At 41.8% G+C, this 21,705-nt stretch overlaps 1 protein-coding gene across 4 annotated transcripts in view; it reads right to left on the reverse strand.

Annotated features, from left to right (window-relative positions):
* The window catches only part of LOC149179480 (RNA helicase family protein), a 450,824-nt gene that overhangs the window by 88,727 nt on the left and 340,392 nt on the right, over positions 1-21,705 (reverse strand). For all 4 annotated transcript variants that reach the window (XR_016258287.1, XM_089420680.1, XM_089420679.1 and 1 more), the window contains exons 30-31: positions 6,902-6,962; positions 5,661-5,753 (exon numbers count right to left, since the gene is read on the reverse strand). Coding sequence is in view for 3 of the 4 variants with exons in the window: in XM_089420680.1 (XP_089276806.1) it covers positions 5,661-5,753; positions 6,902-6,962 (154 nt within the window). In the remaining variant the exon portion in view is untranslated. The remainder of the gene's footprint in view (positions 1-5,660; positions 5,754-6,901; positions 6,963-21,705) is intronic.

Raw genomic sequence — 21,705 nt, forward strand, 5'->3', positions numbered from 1 at the left:
AATCGTTGACACACGCGTGGACAGTTATATATATATACGCAGGTTTACATATATATATACGTTGGTACGTTGGAGCAAACAGCAACACGTGGACAGTTATATATATACGTAGGTTTATATATATACGTTGAGACGTTTGGAGCAAACAGCGAAGGAGATAACGCGGGTTTGCTGAGATAACACGTGGACAGGTTATAGCCTCGGTTGTGGACAGATTATAGCCTTGGTTGTAGACTGGTTTATGACAGTCTTATACACAGTTTGGTGCAGGTTTATGTAAGCGTCTCGGTGGGTACCCGCTTACATAGAAAGCTGCAGTTTTGATGTATTATTATTAAGGCCTCTCGTGCCTTGTTGTATTGGTTATGAGTATGGCCGTGTGTTAGCCGGCATACTAATGTACATGTATTATTGAAAAGAAGTTTGAAGGCTGTATAGTGGGCTGTCGTAGAAGCCACAGAAAGCCCTAACCAGGGCTGAAATTTCAGGGTCCTGTGCATTGGTCAAAATGTAGTTGTGGACAGAAATATGACGTCTATCACAGGTATGTGCTTGTCTTTTATAATGATGAATTTGCCAGATACTATGGTCCAGATTAGACAGTTTGCAATTCTGGTATAATGGGCTGTAAGAAGATGCTTGGTAAAGCTCCAAGTATAGTCCCTTGAGAAGGACAACAAGGGCTGTTAGAAGGTAGATGATTTGGAGTCTTAAAAATGGATATATGGAAGAGCTTAAGGGTAGTCAAGTGGGCTTATTATCAGACCCCATCTTCTGTACGTATGACAGTGAAATATGACAATATGACAGAGTTTTTTGACAGTGATCTTCTGCACTCATTGTAGTGTCACTTACTCTTATAACAGTTATGCATAGCAGTGATATTGTTCTCTTGACAAGTGATGAATGGAGATGATATATGGAAGAGATATTTGTTCCTATGACAATAATGTTTGGGCAGCGACTTTAGTGATATTTGGACAATGTTTCTTGATGTATGGAAGTGATTCTTGTATGACAGTGATTTATATGGCTGTGATGTGACAATGATATATAGGACAGCATGATGATGATGCATAGGCAGCATTATAAGATCATGAACATGAAGGGCTGCCTGATTTTGGAAATAATCATAAAGGTGTATGTAAGGGCTGTGCTGAAGGAGAACATACAAGGGGACCTTTCCCCTCAAGTGTCACAAAGACATCTGAGATATTGCAACTGGTCCATTCTGATCTTTCTGGTATGTTGCCTGTAACATCCCTGGGGGGGATGTTCTTACTATATGACATTTACTGATGACTTCTCTCGCAAAACCTGGATATACTTCTTGAAAAAGAAGGATGAAGCTTTCATGTGGTTCCGTACCTTCAAAGCCTTGGTGGAAAATATGACCGGAAAGAAGATCAAGATTTTGAGGACTGACAATGGCACTGAATATGAGTCAAATGAGTTCAAAGACTTCTGCAGAGAAGCTGGCATTAAGAGGGAGACTACCACTGCACTCTCTCCACGTGTTTGGGTTTTGTGGACAAAGAGATCTAGAGGAGAATCCGCAGTTCTAAAGAGCCCTCATACGCTGTCCCAAGAGGCCCTTACACGCTAAGAATAGAAGCCCTAAATCTGCAGTATATTGGGCCCTAAATCTCTGTTTTATTGGGTGCAGGTAAGGGCATTTCCAGTGAAGGAAGAGGGGACGTTTAGGTCACTCCTATGACTGTTTTGGAGTGAAAATTAACCAGCAGAAAGGCCTCAATAAAGGAGACAAAATTCTGGGTTGATTTGAATATTATGTGTGGGCTGGAAACTCTGTTTCAGCAGGCCGTGGGTACAGGAAGCCACCTGTGGTAGGCCGCAGGCCCTTACCCCACTGAAAAGGCATTGCGTGGGACTGTTTTGGGGCTAGATTGAGCCCTAATCAACAGCGTGGATGCAGAGGACTTATACAAGGGCACGTAGTTTTAGTTTTTGAAGGCTGTTTGGTGACTTGGTTAAGGGCTGTTGCAGCATATGGATGCCCTAACCAGTCACAATTAGGAGCAGCAGCGAAAACAGATTGGAACAACAATTTATGCCTTGTGTTGGGTCAAGGAATTTGATATGTTTTGGATCAGATGGTTGGGCAACCTGTGGGAGCAAATTTGGAGGCCTGATTGGGTGATCGTAAGCCTCAATTAATGCAGATCTAACAGTGTTGTAGTGTTGCAACGTGATGATGCAAAGGCAGCATGGGTAGCATGCAGCGTGATGATGCATAGACAGCAAAGAAGATATGAATCTCCACTAGGAGTATATTACAATGAAAAGACCAGATCTGTCATTCTTGTTGATTTGGGGTAGCAATGTGATGCTGTATAATGAGAGCAACATTACAGTCATTGAGGTGCAGATCCATGATGATTGAGAATTGACTATGACGATATATTTGCACCTGTGGCACGATATACCACCATCCGATCCATCATAGCCCTTGCTGCTACGCAAGGATGGAGTCTTCATCAGATGGATGTCAAGACCGCTTTTCTGCATGGTGCAATAAAGGAAGAGGTGTATGTAGAACAACCTCTGGGATTTGAAGTTCAAGATCGAGACACTTATGTCTGCAGGTTGAAGAAAGCCCTCTATGGGTTAAAGCAAGCACCCAGAGCTTGGTATGAGAGGATGGATAGTTACTTGATGAAGCTGGGCTTCACTCGAAGCAATGCTGATCCAAACCTTTACTTTAAGGTTGTGAAAGGAAAGCCTCTCATTCTAGTGCTGTATGTGGACGACCTCTTCCTGACATGTGGTGACCCTCTCATTCATCAATGTAAGAGGGAGCTTGCTGCTGAGTTCGAGATGAAAGACCTAGGACTGATGCACTATTTCCTAGGCCTGGAGGTCTGGCAGAGACCTGGAGAGATTTTCCTTTCTCAAGGAAAGTATATTGTGAAGCTTCTGGAAAGATTTGGGATGGTGGACTGTAAGTCCGTGTCGACACCAATGGAACTCAACTTTAAGAAGGTGAGTGGCAGCGCTGCAGGGCCTATCTTGGCCAATCCTACTGAGTATCGTCAACTCATAGGAGCTTTGATGTTCTTAGTGAACACCCGTCCGGACATATGTTTTGCAGTGAATACTTTGAGCCTCATCATTTTCACTGGGTTGGTGCCAAGAATCTTTTGAGATATCTTCGGGGCACGATAAACCATGGGCTGAGATACACTGCCGGGAGTGTGATACTCCGGGATATACTGATGCCGATTGGGCTGGCAGTGTGGTGGATCGTAAGAGCACATCTGGATGCTGTTTCAATCTTGGTTCTGCTTCGATCTCATGGATGAGCAGGAAGCAGAAGTTGGTGGCTTTGAGCACCGCGGAGGCCGAATACATTGCTGCTAGTATGGCCTGTTGTGAAACAGTTTGGTTGAGGAAGCTCTTTAGTGAGCTGTTCCAACATGTGCTAGATACCACTGTAATACTCTGTGATAATCAGAGTGGGATTCGTATGACTGAGAATCCTGTGTTCCACGACCGATCCAAGCATATTGATATCAGGTACCACTTTATCCGGGATATGGTACAGCGAGGCGCCGTAAGGCTCGATCATATAGGAACTGATCAGCAGGTCGCGGATACTCTCACTAAGCCCCTGGGGAAGGTCAAGTTCCTAACCTTCCGTGAGAGTCTTGGTGTCGTGGAAAGACCCTATGATGTGGGTCCTGTTGGACGATGAGCTCTGGGAGCTCTGGGGGCCTTTGGGGATAGCTTCTCGAAGCTATAAGCACTCATAATGCTTCTGCCCCACCCTTGTGATTATTGAGCTGGTTCGCCACTCATTTAATCTGTGCCCCGTATGCATCCTACCCATTGAGTTCAGGGCTCATGGGAAGTACCTCTCATTTGGCCAATGAGGTTTGGAAAAGCTAGAGACTATTAGCAAAGACTGATGGACGCATTAGAGATTGCCGTACTCTCTATCTAGGATGGCATGGTCCAACCACTTGATCTGGGATCAAGATTTGTGAGGTCTGGGACCTCTGGACTGATTATGTCAGTCGGGGAATGATGTCTTTGTGACTGACCCACTTCTGTTCTGAAATAAAGAAGCCAGCAAAGCAAGTTTCGGCGGGATGACTCACGATGTTAATTGCACAAATAGATGGAGTTCTCCCTAGTTGAGAGGGAGTGTTAAATTTGGACAACTAGGTCCAAACTCCATGTTCTGATGCTCAGATTAAGAGGCTAATATTTTTGTTGGATTCCTCTTTCTGAGAGGTGTAAAATCCATATAAAAATAGTCTTAATCCGATGAGCAGAACTTATATTTTGAATTTATTATTCTTAATAAATTATATGTGCAAGGTCAGCCAGTTTTGTAATGTAGGCTCACATGCCCAACAGATGTGTCACACACCCTCATTGATGGATATATATACAGGTAAAGTTGGAGGGAATTTGATGATAACACAACTCACATGCTAGGGTTTCTGCTGCTAGGGTTTCGCAGAAGTTTGACCAGGGTTGAGGGTTGTTGTGACACATGCTGGTTAGAGGGTTGTTGTGACACATGCTGGGCTGGCTGACCAAAGGAGACTTTGCTGGTTGAAGCATCCTGCTGACCGCCGAAACGAACACATACATTTTTCTTGTTTCTGATTTGTCTTCTATAAGATCTGCTTATATGTTCTATCTGCATTTTGCTTATCTACTTGTATGATTGCTGTGAGAAAAGTGAAATTGCTCTTAGCATAGAACATCTACAAAACTTTACAGTACCCCTGTTTGTAATTAATGTTGTAAATTTCTCTGAGATAAAAGCAAATAAAAATCCTCTTCGCACTGGTTTTCCCTTCACGGTTTTGGTAGGGACTGATTGACCAAAAATCAGTGTCAAAATTTGTGTGCAACTGCATGCTTGTGAAATTTATTAGCTCAATGTGAAAGAGTAGCAGTAGCTTCTAGTGTTTTAATTGAATTTATATTCAAGTTTAAATCTCAGCAATGAACAATGGGGTTTAAGCATTAAACTTGATGTGCAAAACAAATTGAAACCAGGTGGAGATATAGGACACAAATTTTCTACAAAGTGCTCAGTTTACCTTTGAAAATCATGCGAAGTGTGTGTGCAAGATAAGAAATACTTGATGCATTACCATGAAACCACACGCACACCAGAACATAAATCTACATCAGATATTGAAGCAGTGCTCGAAGAACAAGAGAATCAGAAGGGTACATCATAACCCAACAAGAAATACTTAATGCATTATCATGAAGCTATATGCACACCAGAATATAAATCAAAAGAGTATATACATGGCAATATCCAGGCAATAAAAATGACCAGATTTTAGAAGGGGGCACTTTCAAAAATAGAAGAATGGAAACATCTACCATATAGGACTGCATGCCATCCATATCCAATCTCTTACTTAATCCAATATATAAACAAGTTTCTATCTGGTAAAATGTATATTTTATATCTCAATGATTATTGAGCACCAAGATTCATAATTATTTCTAATGCATTTTATCTAATTTAATTAGAATTAGAAATGCAATCATTTCAATTACTTTATCGACAGAACACTTACCTACACATATATAGGCAATGGTTGACACGTTTGGAAAAGAAAATAATGGATTTTAAGCTCCATAAGAAGGAATATATTTTGTACCTTTATTATTGGAGAATGGTGAGAATAGATGTTAAAAGGTTTGGACAAATCATCAAGCCACTTGTCAATATCATCTTTCTTTTTGTTAGCTACCTGTTGCAAAACCAAACAAGGTTAACTAGAGGGCATTTTGTATACAGGAAGCCTTCAAATTAAGATAAGAAAGCATAGAAAATAAATATATATAACAAGAAACATATCCGTACAAGCTGTGATTTACCAAGATAAATCCATGACTCAGAAAATAATTCACATACTTGTATTTGTTATCAATTTTGCTACTGCATTTGAATTGTAATTACATTGTCTCCTAATCATAAATGAGTAGTATCTTAACAACTTTGCTGAGGTAATTGTTGTCTATATACTTTCTAGAACTAAAACAATTTAGATGAAAATGATACAGTCTCTTGTAATACTTTAATAAGCAACAATCGTTTTTTTTAGAAATATGTCTTATAGAAACTCTTTGGCTAAGTTGCCATGATATTAGGGGCATAGAAATCTCTTTGCCTAAGCAGCCATGAAATTAGGGGCATTTCTATGCCAACCAAGCCACCCAGGACTTACAGCTGGCCTTTTCCACACACTCGGTATTTTGAAGCCAGACCTCTGTGTTGATACAAGCCTAATCACCTGGCTGCTTGCTACTAGATCACACTCCATGGGTATTAAGAACCAACAATTAGAAACAAAAGATACAAGCCATATAATTTCCGCTAAACCTGTCCAAATACATCACGCCAGGAGATGGAACAAAACTTTGCACTTCAAAACTAGCAGAAGATTACTTGAACAAATGTAAACTTTGCCACCGGATGATTGACTTCCATGAAAAGTAACTTCTAGGAACAAATTTTACATTATGCCAAGAACCATTAATGTTCTATGAAAAAAAGTAATGACCCAAATGACATCTGCATTTATCTATATTTCAACCAAACACCTGAAAAGGTACAAGTGCCAAAAATGCTTCAGGCTGAATATGGTATCATAATCAACCAGACATGGACACTGACAATTCAGTTCAGACTCCAGAGTAATAGCATCAATGCAACATTTTGCTCTTGTACTGGACTTAACAAATGACCAAATAATTGATAACAAGCCTGGTGAAAAGGCAGGTTGTGTAGTCAGTAGTAGAGATAATTGTAAGATGGTAAATATGTCTCAAAATTAGAGATCTAGCATCCAAAAGTCTTCATATTCACAGTTTAGATTATAAAAGCAAGGGACCTCACCTTTGGAAGTTCAATAAACCCAATGTCTGCCAATAGACTTCCAAATTGAATCCGCATATCTCTGTAAACTCATATTAATCACGACTTTAAGAAGTTAGCATGGGAACAAGCTTTGATAAAGTGTCTGTCAAAATTTGTATTCCATAGTCAATGATCTATACATTCAAATGCAAAATTAACAAATGCACCAATTCCAAAACACCTTGAATTAAGTCCCAATGCATTAGACAGATACATGTTCACACACACCATAGGAAAAAGCCTCTAACCTTAGTCACCACAGTTGGCAATCCTTTTTCGCAAAAAGAAAAAAATGAAATCTGAAATTCATTGAATCTCAAGCATTGGCAAATTTCATGGTGAATTTAGTTACAAGTTTAATGATCATGCAATTTTTTTATAAAATGCATTTAAAAAGACATGATGCCTTTCCTCTTCGCTTTTGAACGTTAAAAATAATAAATGTGTTGAAGAATGTGTTACTAGGTTCCATCTTCATAATTATGAAATGTACTCTTGTATCATTGTATGTATAAAATGAAAAAAATATTATTATTATTATTATTGAGCTTGGGTTTCTTTCTCAATGAATTTATTTTATAGATGAAGCACACATTGAATGCTCCTAGGGTTTGTCCTAGGTATAGAAGTCATTGTCATATATGAAAGACCCTACGGGCACATTGTAAATTGTAAAAGAAAATTTATTTTGTCTTGAAAATGTCAAAAATACCTCCAAGATCAAGTCGGCCTACATAAGCTATCAAGTCAGCTTACATGAAGAGCCATGTCCACCCTTGAAGGAAGCGTATATATAAGAAGAATTTGTCTCCCATTTGGATCATTGATTCACTCATCCCTCATACGAATTCTGGGCAACATAATCTTTTGGGGTAGTATGAAATCTAGGAAGTAAAATCTTCTGGGGTAGTACGAAATCTGGGCAACAGTTCCTCATTAACTCCCTTGAGGAATGTTGTTTTCACATCCATTTGGTGGATCTTCCACCCCATCTGTGCAGCCAAAGCATGAATTGATCTGATTGATGAGTACCTTGCTAAAGGAGCAAAGGTCTCCTCATAGTCAATACCCTCCACTTGAGAGTACCCCTTGGCCACAAATCTAGCCTTGTACTTTTCTATGCTTTCGTCTGCTACTTGCTTCACCTTAAAGATCCATCTCAAACCCACCACTGATTTGTCTACTGCTCTTGGGACCACTTCCCAAACATTGTTCTTTACAATGGACTTGTACTCCTCCACCATTGCATCAACCCATTCCAGTTTCTCTACTTCTTCCTCGAATGAGGATGGCTCAATCTCTACTACCTCAGTCATTAGAGCCAGGTAGCCAGCGTACCGATCTAGTGACCTTCTCTCCCTGCGTTGATTTGAACTCCCTCGCATCCTACACAAGTCTCTCAGCTTCTCTGGATGGTTTTGCTTGAATGGCTGTCTCCACTCTCAACTCCTCCACTTGTGGCTGCTCCACAACATCTAGAGGCTCCTCCTTTGGAGCTAAAAGCTCCTCCTCTGGTGGGATCTGAAACTTCCTCTCAAGAGAGCACCACATGGCTTCATTTTCATCAAATTTGACATCTTGTCGCACAACTGTCATTCTGAAGGATGGAAAATACACACGGTAGTTGTGGGGAGTTTCTGTATAACCCACAAATACCCCCAACTCAGTTGTCAGCTCTATCTTCTTCCTTGAATCTTTGGAGACAGGGCAATAGACAAAGGTTCCAAAGATTCGAAAGTGTGGCACATTCGGCTTCCTCCCCAAGAAAGCCTCCTCTAGTGTTATCATGCCATGAATTCGATCAAGACTCCTGTTCTGCAAATAGACTATAGTGTTGCACGCTTCATCCCACACATGTAGAGGAAGGCTTTTGTCATGCAACATCGTCGGTGTTGCTCCCATAATGCTTCGGTTCTTCCTTTCAACCACCCCGTTTTGCTGTGGGTTGTGGGGTGTTGTCAACTCTCGTCGAATGCCTTCTATTGCACATAAATTTTTAAACTCATTCAACACTTATTAATCTCCATTATCGCTCCTGAGATGCTTCACCTTCTTGCTCTTTCTTTCTCCACTAGTGCCTTGAACTCTAAGAACTTGGAAAAAGTTTCATCCTTCTTCCACATGAAGAAGATTAAGCACTTCCGTGAGTAATCATAAATAAAGATGACAAAATATGTGTGCCTGGCAGTGGAGGCTATGGAGAAAGGTCCACAAACATCAGAGTGGATCCTTTCAAGGACTACATGTGCTATGTTGTTCCAATCATAGAAAGTGGCTTTTGTGTACTTCCCAAAGGTACACTCATTGCATGTGTATTGCTGCTCTAGTGCTCCTTTGGGGAGGCATGTGGTAATCTACTGCATGATATTCAAAGCACGATGCAAATGGCCAAGACTTCTATTCCAAAGTTCGTCGACATCGCGACTTTGCATCTTTTCCGCCTTTGTGCTCAATGCAACACAATCCTCCACATCTAGCTTGTAGAGGTTCTTCACCTGAACCCCAATCTTCTTCACCTATCTCGTGGCTATGTATCTCAAGAATGCCTTTCCTTTGTTGACGATTACATCATAGCCATGTTCTTCCAAAACTACACAGAAACAAGATTCTTCTTTAGACCCAGTACAAACATCACATCCTCGAGCTTGAGAGAGGAGCCCGACTCCCTCTGAAAGGTGACTGTACTGATCCCAGTTGCGTTGTACCTTCCATCATCTGAAAAATCTTTATTCCTCGTCATATGGAATGAGGCACCATTGTCCAAGTACCACACACTTCCCATCACTGTATTGGCCATGTATGCAATGAGAGTAAAGTCAATCTCGAACTGTGAAGCCAAGGCTTCACCCGCTGCTCCTCCCGTGGTCTTCTCATCCTCTACTACAGTAACATCAACTTGACCAAGTTCTTCCCGACATTGTGTGAAATTGCTCAGGGACTATGGAATGGTCTCGTTCCTTTGCTTCTCGATATTTTGAAGTTTGTCCTTGAGTGCCAATTTCCTGTGGTCACTACTATTCTGGAACAAATCTGTCAACGCTTGCCACATTGCATACGAAGTCTCTTTCCCGTGGAGATTTGAGACAATATGGTCTCGTACTCCCTCCAATATGATCCTCCTCGCCTTGGCTACACACTTCTTCCATTCTGCTAGACCCTTAGCATCAGATGTTGTTGGTTTAAGATTATCATTATCAATGGATTCCTTGAACCCATTATCCTCCAGTACTGCGTCCATGCGGTCCTTCCATGCAACATAAATTGAGCTACCCTCAAGCGCATACTCGAGCCTTAGTCCATTGAAAGCCATCTTCTTAGTCATAAAGAAAACCGACAACCCTGTCCTGTAATGACAACTTTGTAATCTATGCTCTACAGTGATTCCAACTCTGATACCATGTAGAAATTAATGTGTAGATTTAATACTTCTCATGAAATTTAGTAAATCACAAGACTTGAAGCCGCTCTACTAATCTGCGAAAGTTAATTCACCATTTAAAACAAGAATCATAGACATGCAAAAGGAAACATCACACATGCACAAAGATTTATCTAGGGGAAACCAACTGCTCAAAACCCCTTACCATCTATATTGCATTAATCAGAGAATAGAGAAGAAATACATACACTTGCTCAAGCTTGAGCACACCCTGCAAGTGTATAATCTATCCCTTTGCCTAATTGACTGAACCTAGCTAGCACTTAGCCAATTTCAAGCCTTCCCAAGCTCCTATTTCCTTGCGGTGTTCCCTCGGGAAATTGCCCCTATTTTTTAGGAATTTCACACTCTGGAATTGTGCAATTGCCTTAGGTCAATATTTGACTGCATGCACCACTTGTACACACTAGAATATGTTAAAACTGATCGTACACTGCCTTCAAATCTCCATCTCAACTGGGTAACTCGAATTCTCTACATGCAACAATTATTTTGGGCCAATTGATCAGTTAATTGGTTGATGATTGAGTGTGGTTGAAGTTCCACTTCCACAACTTGACCTCCACTAGTTCTTCTGACAGTTAGAACTAGTTAAACTAACAATAACTCAAATTAACTGAAAATAGATTGCTATAAATTAGCAATCAAACATACTTAACTGAACTCAAGCTTCCCAAACTCGAATTTACTGAGTTAATGGAGTGACAAGTGCCATGTCACCTCAATTAACTACCTCTAAGTATTCTACTGAGATAGAAATTTGAATTTTAATCTAGTTTGACAAGGCAAAGTCAAAAATAGATTTTCTTGTTGCATTTTCAATAGATCTTAGCATAATAAATTTCATCTATAGTGTCTAAGCAGTTCTATAATCAAGTGAATATTATTGGAAGTTAAATGCATTAATTTTCTAGCTTATCTTTGGCATCTTGCATCACTTCTTGACTGCTGATATAAAATTGCAGACCTCTGAATACAAGGTTGCAGCGATAATAAGTCTAGTATAAGTCGCTAAAATTGGGTAAGGAAATTTTACAATTCATAATCATTCATGGTTGAAGTGATTTGGGCTTAGTTTTAGTCATTGGCGTCTTTTACACTCTTGCATTTACACAAGTGCTCTAATCAAGTTGATAAGTGTTAATTGGCTAATTTCTCTAAATGACATTGTGGATTAATGCTCTTAATTTTACATTGCCATTACTATCATTGAGTGGATTCATTGCTCATTGTTAAATTGGATATCTCTTGTGGATGCTATTCTGATCATATGATAAAAGCTTTAAATTTCTCTCTTGTATCTAAGTGGCATATTGATGATTTATTAACTATAATCTTGGAGATTGTTAATTGTCTTAAGTAGCATTAATCTTGTCTTTGAGCAATTGTCTATTTATATTACTGCCACATTTCTCTAACACTTTTAAGCTTGAACACAGTCTCTTGTGATTGAGATTATATTCATTTATTGTTTAAGTACCTTATTGTTCTTAATCCAAAATCATTGCCATTAAGTACTTAACAAATTAAGTAATCTCACCTGAAGAGCATTCATCTCTTGCACTTGCATACTAGGGATAGCCTCTTGCATTAATAATTTATCTTCAAGCATAAGCTTGATTGATAAAGAATAGGAACACCTTTCTCAATTTAGCTTGAGGGGATTAGCACCTCTTTAGTGGTTAACTAGGTGACCTTGCAGTCGTCAGAGCCATAGTCTCTGCAGTGTCGAAGACATTGCGTCGTTAGAACACAAGAGGAGGTATCATTAATCAAGTTTCTACTTGTTGATTTGGGGTAGCATCGGATGTGCTCTAGCCACGAAATTTGGTGGAGAGGTTGAGGCACACAATATCTCCAATACCCAGAAAGGGTTTGGGCAGATTCTAAACAGATCAGGGGATATTAAAATAATTAATATTTTTAATGGAGTCCCTAAGTCTAAACTTAGGGAAAATAAAATATTAATGTGTATTAATATGAATCTATGTTAGAATGGTCCAAAATACATGGATCAAGTCAAATCTAATCTTAGCTGTTGATTAGGGACTTAATCTCCGTCTTTGAGATGTCAACAGAAAAAGTATAAGAGGAGGCTTGAGGGGCACTTGGAGAACACACTGAGGGAGACCAGTCAATTTTTTTGTAGCGGGGTTTGTTGAGAAATTGAACCAATGGTCTGGAGAGCAGTCAGGAGGCAACAAGTACGGAATAGAGAGACGGAGATCAGCGCAGAAGAGGCAGACGCAGAGCCAGAGGAAGCCACGCAGAGGCAGAAGAGACTGTGCAAAGCCAGAAGGGCTTGCGTCATCCACGCAGAGGCTACAAGAGTGACGCAAAAGCCCAGAGAGGTTATGCAGAGCCTCAGTAGGCTAACACAGAGGGTTTCAAGCTAGAGCAAAGGTCAGTATGGCCTATGCTGGGTTTAGAAAAGTGTTGGAAGTTTGTCTATCTGTGGGTAAGCCAGTTTGGCACCTTGTTATACAAGAACATTGCTGAATAATAAAATCCTTGTTGCACCGGTTTTCCCACATTGGGTTTTTCTGGGGACATTAGTCAATGTGTGCATATGTTTGTTTCTGTATTACGGTGTGATAGTTGCAGCAGTATTTGTTGGGATCACGATTGCTGTTACACCAAAACCCGCAGGTGTTAGTAAACGGACGCATCGTCAGAGTTAACGGATCCTCGAGAGGCGGTTAGTCCATGTCATGAAACACACGGGGAGTGCTAGATTATCCAATGCCCAACAATCTCCCCCCTAGTGCGAGCCGGGTGTGATTCGAACTCGAGACCTTTGGCTCTGATACCACTTGTTGGGATCACGATTGCCATTACACCAAAACCCGCAGGTGTTAGTAAACGGACGCATCACCAGAGTTAACGGATCCTCGAGAGGCAGTTAGTCCATGTCACGAAACACACGGGGAGTGCTGGATTATCCAATGCACAACAGTATTTATTTTAATGTTTGTTGAAGTAATTTCATGAATAACTTATGATGAAATAAGTAGGAAAAATAAATCAGTTGTCGTAGTGATAAAATTTTCACATGGTATCAGAGGAAGTAATCAAAGACAGAAAGGGAAAATCAATTATGGGTCGAGATCACGATGTAGAGGCATCCACCTCAGGGGACCCACGCAGATTTTCAGAAGATTGCACAAGAGAGAGAGATTTCGATTTCTCTATGTTAAATTCCAGGTTGGAAGAAGAAGTGGTGTGCATGACTAGTGCTGCATTATCAAAAGTATGGTATATAGACAGTGGAGCCTAGTGGCATATGACGGGAATCAGGGACTGTTTCTCAGAATATCGAGAAGAGAAGATGAACTTTCAGATCACCAGGGGGAACAAGGCAAAGTGTACTCCAGTATGAAAGGGTACCATAGTTTTTCAGACAGAATTGGGAGAGCGGTTCCGTGCCACAAATGTGCTGCATGTGCCAGGATTGGGGATGAACTTAATTTCCGTGTCACAACTACAAGGCAAGGGCTATGACGTCTACTTCATCAAGGAAAAGGTATACGTCAAACACCCGAGCTGGAAAAAGAAAGTGCAGATTGGGATCAAAAGTAATCGGTTGTACAGATTACAACTAGAATCTCCAATGGCACTAATAGGCAGTCATGTGGACAAAGACTTAAAAGAACTATGGCACAGAAGGATGGGTCACTTGCACCATGGAGCTCTGAGAATTCTCAGGAGCACTGTAACAGGAGTTTCGGATCTGAGTACGAAACGAGATGATGTATGCAGGGGATGCGCTTTAGGAAAGTATGCCAAGGCGACATTTCCTAGGAGCAACCACAGGGCCAAGAGTGTACTAGGATTGATACACTCAGATATCTACAGACCTATGTCCGTCAAAGCACTCAGCGGTGCCGAGTATTTCCTTACCTTCATTGATGATCACTCGAGGAAAACTTTGATCTATTTTCTGAAAAGCAAGGATGAGGTTTTTTGTCGATTCAAGGAGTTCAAGGCTCTAGTGGAGAATCTGACAAGTAAGAAAATAAAAGTCTTGCGCTCAGATAATGGTGGAGAATATGTAGATAAGGACTTCACTGATTATTGTGCTAAGGAGGGCATTAGAAGAGAGTGGACAACTCCCTACAATCTGGAGCAGAATGGAGTGGCAGAAAGAAAAAACATGACTATTGTAGAAGTAGCTACGGCCATGCTATATGATCAAGATATGCCAAAATTCCTATGGACAGAAGCATGCAACACAACTGCCTACGTTCAGAATAGGACTCCTCATCGGGCATTGGGCAACATTACTCGAGAGAAAGTCTTCACTGGGAAGACACCTAAAGTCAATCATTTCAGGATATTTGGGAGTTTGGCATATTGTCGCATACCTGAAGAAAGGAGGAAGAAGCTGGATCACACTGCAAAAAAGGGGTATCTGGCAGGATATAGCAAGAATGCTAAGGCATATAGGATCTATCTTCGAGAGAGAAGGAACGTAGTAGTACGACGAGATGTAAAGTTCATGGAGGACAGAGCTTTCAGAGGATCTCGCGAAATGCGTTCCAAGGAGCAGTCAAAAGAGGATCCATTGGTCATGCCTCTTCAACCAACGGAAGTGAAGAATCCTTCCTCAGATCAGGAAGATTCTCAGGATGAGGAAGAGGAGCAAACAAAAGCACTTGTTGGAAGAGGAAGAACCAGCAGGGAACTTCGTCAGATTCTGCGTGATGCAGAAAACTTCATCAGAGAGCCAAGGAACAGGAAAAGGGAGCAAAAACAACCAGACAAGTATTAGGCGTTAGTAGCTCAGGATGGAGAGCCTACCATCTTCAAGGAGGCAGCTTAGCATTAGGTCTGGCTAGATGCGATGGTGGATGAGTATAACTCCATAATGGTAAATGATGTTTGGGAGGTGATGTAAAGGCCTCAGACAGATCTGTGGTAGGTTCAAGATGGATCTACAAGATCAAATAGGCTGCTGACGACAATATTGAAAAATACAAGGCCAGGTTTGTGGCTAAGGGGTATGCTCAAAAGGAAGGGATTGACTATGAGGAAACCTTCGCCCCGGTAGCCAGGTATACATCTATTAGGACCGTTATATCTCTTGCAGCCTAGATGGGATGGGAGATCCATCAGATGGATGTCAAGACGACATTTTTGAACGGAGTAATAGACGAAGAAATATACATTGAACAACCAGAGGGCTTTGAAACTCATGAGAAGAAGTCTCATGTATGCAGACTAAAGAAAGCCTTGTATGGGTTGAAGTAGGCACCAAGAGCGTGGTTATCTTCGAATAGATGCTACATGCAAAAGATGGGGTTTGTCAAGTGTGACGCGGATTCGAATCTCTACTATCTGGTCGTAGAGAGCGAGCCACTTATCTTAGTATTATATGTGGATGCTCTCTTCCTGACAGGATCATCCAGACTCATTAAGGACTGCAAGAAAAATCTAGCCACAAAGTTCGATATGAAGGATCTGGGACAAATGCACTATTTCCTATGGTTGGAAGTTTGGCATAATAAAGGAGAAATCTTCCCTGGGCAAGGAAGGTATACTATAGAAATCCTGAAAAGGTTTGGGATGGGAGACTGTAGACCTATGGCTACGCCAATGATCACCAACTGAAAGAAGATTGATGCATCAGAAGACAGGGATGTGGATCCCACCCTATACCGACAGCTCATAGGGTCCCTGGTGTACCTAGTCAATACTAGGCTAGATATTTGCTATGCTATAAACACCCTCAGTCAGTTCATGGTGGAACCAAAGAGGGCTCATTGGGCAGCAGCCAAGCACGTTCTCAGGGATTTACAGGGAATAGTTGATTATGGGCTCTTGTACAACAAGGGGAAGGATATCAGGTTGAGTGGATCTACTGATGCAGATTGGGCAGGAAGTTCAGTGGATCGGAAAAGTACCTCTGGGTACTGTTTCAACCTGCCCAACATCCTCTACACCGCTGCACCCTGTACTGCTAACCATGGCCCAGCGATTGCCACTGCTGCATCTGCACTGCAACCCCTCTCATCATGTTGCATCGCGCTGCCCATAGCACTACCACTGCTAACTGCTGCACTGCAACTCAGTTACTGAGAAGTAAGTAACTGATCTCCCAACTCTGACATCTTCGTCAGGCTAGAAACACTCTTGATGTTGAAGCTCCCTCTGTCACTGAAAAGTGCTTCCTCTCTGACCTCTGCGTTATTGCAACAACTTTGTGCATCTCGCACAGTTATACACCTCTCTGTGCCATCTTGCATTGGTGCAACACTCTCGTGCTTCTCGCACTGCTGCCTCACGCTGTCCTAGGAATTCTGCACTGTAGCTCCCTCTGTCGCTCCATCCACATTCGTCTCTACTAACATCCACCAGTACTGCTACTCCTCTTTGGGGCTCCCGTAGCAAGGTCTAATCCAAGAGGCTAGCTACCTCGAGGATCCTGCCCCTCATTGCTTGTAGTCCGTCTAACTACAGCTTAATGTCTCCCCACTTCCGCCCAAGTGGTGTGTGAGCACTCATGGCACAGTTATCATCCCTCAAGGCGAAGGCCTTGATATGATAATTATCTAGAATGGACAAGATCCTGACCATCCAAACCACAAAGTTGGCCGCTCCGTCCAGCCTATCCTGATCCCTCAGCCCATTCACAACCATCTCTCTACTCTTCTCTATTGACGCCTCCGAGTCTCTACTTCCTGCCTAGAAGTTCTAAGTTCGACTCCTGCTGAGTCTCTCTACTTATCATATGGAAGTTCTCGGTTCGACTCCTCCGAGTCTCTCTACTTCCCACCTGGAAGTTCTCTTCTGGACTCCCTCTGAGTCCTAATTTCCCTCCTAGAAATCCTTCTGCCAACCGTCAATTTGCCCCTCTACAATCATCTGTGCAACTGCACCACTGATTTGGATTCCTTGGCTAGAAATCCACCTCGGTAGCAACTCCCTCCCCTTGGTCTTGCCCTGTTAGGTATTGTTCTGACTACAGTACCCCACCAACTTCACTTTGCAACTTACCCACAGCCTCCTAAGCCCTAGCAAACTGAACGTTAGAGGTTCTAGGCTCTGCGTAATCCCCACACCAGCAAAATTCGCACCTCCTGGCCACGGGCATCAATCCTTCCTGACTAAGAAAGATGATCGGGCACTATGCAGGTCGAGTCTGCTCCCCTCTGCCACTGCACTGATCCTCTTCCCAGCTCAAACTTGATGACACAGGCACTGCGTCACCCCTTCCTTGCTACTTCTCTGCTAGGAACAAATTTTGTCACTCGGGACAACTATTTTCTATTGTTGTTTCTCTGCTCAGCTGATGTCCTTAGTTCTACTATGATTTGCAATCGCCCTCTCATACCATGTTGGAATTTCTAAGTTTGACATGTTAGAAACCCTTCATGCACTTTACTGATTTATTCTTACCTACTTGGTTTTTTAATTAACAAGTTATTTACCATGTAAATACTGGAAATAAATACAAGTACATGCTCAACACATTATAGATCATCAACTAAAGGAAACAGAAACAAGCACACAGATGACACTGTTATTTTTGGACTAATGTCCTTGGAAAAACCAAATGCAGGAAAACCAGTGTAGCTATCTGAGGGTTTTATTATTATGCAGTTTCTGAATACAATCTAGGTGCTAAAACCTGCTCACCCAACAGAGAAAAATCTCGGCAGTAGTACCTCTCCTTCAGAGACAGATGCTCTGGCTGAAACCCCGGATAAACACTCCAGCAACTCCTCAACTCTAATCTGCCACACGAAAAACCCCAGCGTCAGCCTCTTCTGCCCTCTGCATCAGCTTTTGTGGTAGTTCTGGCAGTTCTCGGCAGTTCCGGCTGTTCCAAACAGTTCTGGCTGTTGCCCTCTGCGTCAGCTTTCCCGGTTGTTCCAACAATTCCAATTGTTCCCGGCAATTTCGGCTTTTGCCCTTTGTGTCATCTTTCCTGGCTATTGCGCTGATCCTCCCTGCACTATCTCTGCCTCTCTGCTTCTGTATTCACTACCCCTCAGCTTCAACTCTGATCACTCTCTCGAATTCCTCAACAAAACCTGCCCCAGAAAGTCAAAATCTCGATCAATTCGATGTGTTCTCCAAGTGACCCTCAAGCCTCCTCTTATACTTTTCTCGTTGACAAATCAACGACTAAGATTAGATATGGCCTGATCCATGACTTTTGGACCATTCTAACACAGATTTATATTTATTCACATTAATATTTTATTTTCCTTAATTTTAGACTTAGGGACTTTATTAAAAATATTAATTATTTTAATATCTCCCAAACTGTTTAGAATCTGCCCAGACCCTTTCTGCGTATTGGAGGGCTCATGTGCCTTAGCCTCTCCACTAATTTTCGTGGCTAGAGCACATTCGATGCTACCCCAAATCAAAAATAAGTCGCATGTACAAGGTGGGATCAACGTCTTTATCTTCTGATGCATCAATCTTCTTCCAATTGGTGATCATTGGAGTAGCCATAGGTCTACAGTCTTGCATCCTGAATCTCTTCAAGATTTCTATAGCATATCTCCCTTGTCGTAGGAAGACCTTACCCTTCTACTACCAAACTTCCAACCCCAGGAAGTAATGCATTTGTCCCAAATCCTTCATGTCAAATTTTGTGGCTAGGTTCTTCTTGCAGTCTTTGATGAGCCTAGATGATCTTGTCAAGAAGAGATCATCCACATATAACACTAGGATTAGAAGCTCATTCTCTATGACTAGGGAGTAGAGATTAGGGTCTACATCACTCTTGACGAACCCCATCTTCTTCAAGCAGCCATCAATTCGACTATACCATGCTCTAGGTCCTTGTTTAAGCCCATACAAGGCTTTCTTTAATCTGCATACATGAGATTTCTTCTCATGTGTCTTGAAACCTTCTAGTTCTTCAATGTATACTTCCTCTTCTATTACCCCGTTCAAGAATGTCATCTTGACATCCATCTGATGAATCTCCCAATCCATTTGTGTTGCAAGAGATATCACGGTTCTAATAGAAGTATACCCGACTATTGGGACGAAGGTTTCTTTGTAATCTATCCCTTCCTTCTGAGCATACCCCTTAGACACAAACCTAGCTTTGTATTTCTCCATGCTGCCATTTGCAGCATATTTGACCTTATAGATCCATCCTGATGTGCCACTGATCTGTCATGAGGCATAGGTACCACTTCCCAGACATCATTGACCATTATAGAGTGGTATTCCTCCACCATAGCATCTACCCATACTTGATGTTGAACAGCCCCCTGAAAACTAGAAGGTTCCCCGACCTGAGCTATTAGGGCCTAGTATCTGTCTAGCTGTCTTCGCTCCCTTTTACTATTCTTGGGTGCACCAATGAAGTCTTCTGCATCCCGTAGAATCTGTCGGAGTTCCCGACTCGTTCTTCCATTGGTAGTAGGCACATCTATCAGCTCTTCCTCTTCCTGAGATTCCTCCTGTTCTGAAGCTTTGTCTTCAGGATAATTTTTTGTACGAGTTTTTGTTGGTTGAAGTGGTTTGACCAACAACTCGTCTTTCGACTGCTCCTCGGAAGGCATTTCTCGGGATTTCTTGAAAGCTCTGTCCTCCATGAACTTTACATCCCGCCGAAATACTACCTTCCTACTTTATTTCTCTTTTCTTCGGGTATACAGCAATACGCTAAACTCCCAAATATCCTGAAATGACTGACTTCAAGTGTCTTCCCTGTGAAGACCTTCTCCGGAGTGATTGTAGGGAGTTCTCCACTCTCTTCTGATGCCTTCCTTAGCGCAAAAATCAGTGAATTCCTTGTCAACAAACTCTCCACCATTATTTGAGTGCAACACTTTTATGTTATTTCCTATCAGATTCTCCACTAGAGCCTTGAACTCTATGAATCAACCAAAAACCTCATCCTTGGTTTTCATAAAGTAGATCCAAGTCTTTCTGGAATGGCCATCGATGAAGGGGACGAAGTATTCGGCACCATTAAGAGCTTTTGTGGACATTAGTCCGCAGATATCTAAGTGTATCAATCCTAGCACACTCTTAGCCCTATTGTTACTTTTGGAAAACGTTGCTTTGGCATACTTGCCCAGAGCGCACCCTCTGCATATATCATCTCGTTTAGTACTTAGTTCTGGAACTCGTGATACTGTTTTCCTGAGAATTCTTAGAGCCCCATAGTGTAAGTGTCCCATCCTCCTTGTGCCATAGTTCATTCAAATCTTTGTCTCCATTACTGCCTATTAGTGCCATTGGTGATTCTAGCTGCAACCTGTACAACCTGTTACTTCTAATTCCAATCTAGGCCTTCTTTTTCCAACTCGAGTGTTTGACGTACCTTCTCCTTAATGAAGAAAATGTCATAGCCCTTGTTTTGTTGAGATATGGAGAGTAAGTTCATTCCCAATCCCGGCACATGCAGCGCATTGGTTGCTCGAAGCCGCTCTCCTACTTCGGTTTGAAAGACCATAGTACCTCTTCCTACTGGAGTACACTTTGCCTTATTTCCCATGGTGATCTGAAAATTCATTCTTTCTTCCTAATAATCTGAAAAACATTCTCGGATTCCTGCCATATGCCAGGAAGCTCCACTGTCTATATACCAAATCTTAGAGGAGGTAGAGCTTGCTAAGCAAGCAACTTCTTCTTCCAATTTGGAAGCTAACATAGAATAATTGTAATTCACATCCCTTGCGCATGCTTCTGGAAATTTGTGCGAGTCCCCTTGAGTGGATGCCTTTGCATCAGCTCTTGACCCATAGTTGATTTCTCTCTCCTGTTGCCGAATCTCTGTTCTGATACCATGTGAAAATTTCTAAATTGAAGTTCTACTGCAACAACTAATTTATTTCACCTACTTATTATTCACAATAAGTTATTTACAAATTCCCTTCAACAAATGTTAAAATAAATTCTACTACAATTATCACACAATTACCCAGAGAAAAAATACATGCACAAGAACCAATCACATCAACACAATTTTTTTTTACAATTGTCCCCGGGAAAACCCAATGTGGGAAAACTAGTGCAGCTGATGAGGCCTTTATTAATCTTCAGTAGCAATTGCTTTTACAAGGAATGATTTTACAGAGAAACTGAAAGAAAAGACCTCAGACTTTCCCTTTGAGACTTTCTAACACTTTGGAGACCCTGCTCCCACTCCTGGGTCACCTCTGGGTCACTCTGCGTGGCTCAGCGTAAACCTGAGTGGCTCTGCGTCCCTTCGCGTCAGCGTGCGCGAAGACTGCGTCTCTCCTATGGACTATGTCTCTCTCTGCGCTGTCTCCCACTGTCCCTGTGTCACCTCCTCCTCAGTCACTGCCTGCTACTAATGCCCTCCTCTTCCTCCACCCTGCAACTCTCTCTCTCAAATCGATCT

The sequence above is a fragment of the Pinus tabuliformis genome, chromosome 4_1 (assembly GCF_031772625.1).
Source record: "Pinus tabuliformis cultivar Carrire ecotype Pingquan chromosome 4_1, CPIR1, whole genome shotgun sequence".
NCBI lineage: Eukaryota > Viridiplantae > Streptophyta > Pinopsida > Pinales > Pinaceae > Pinus > Pinus tabuliformis.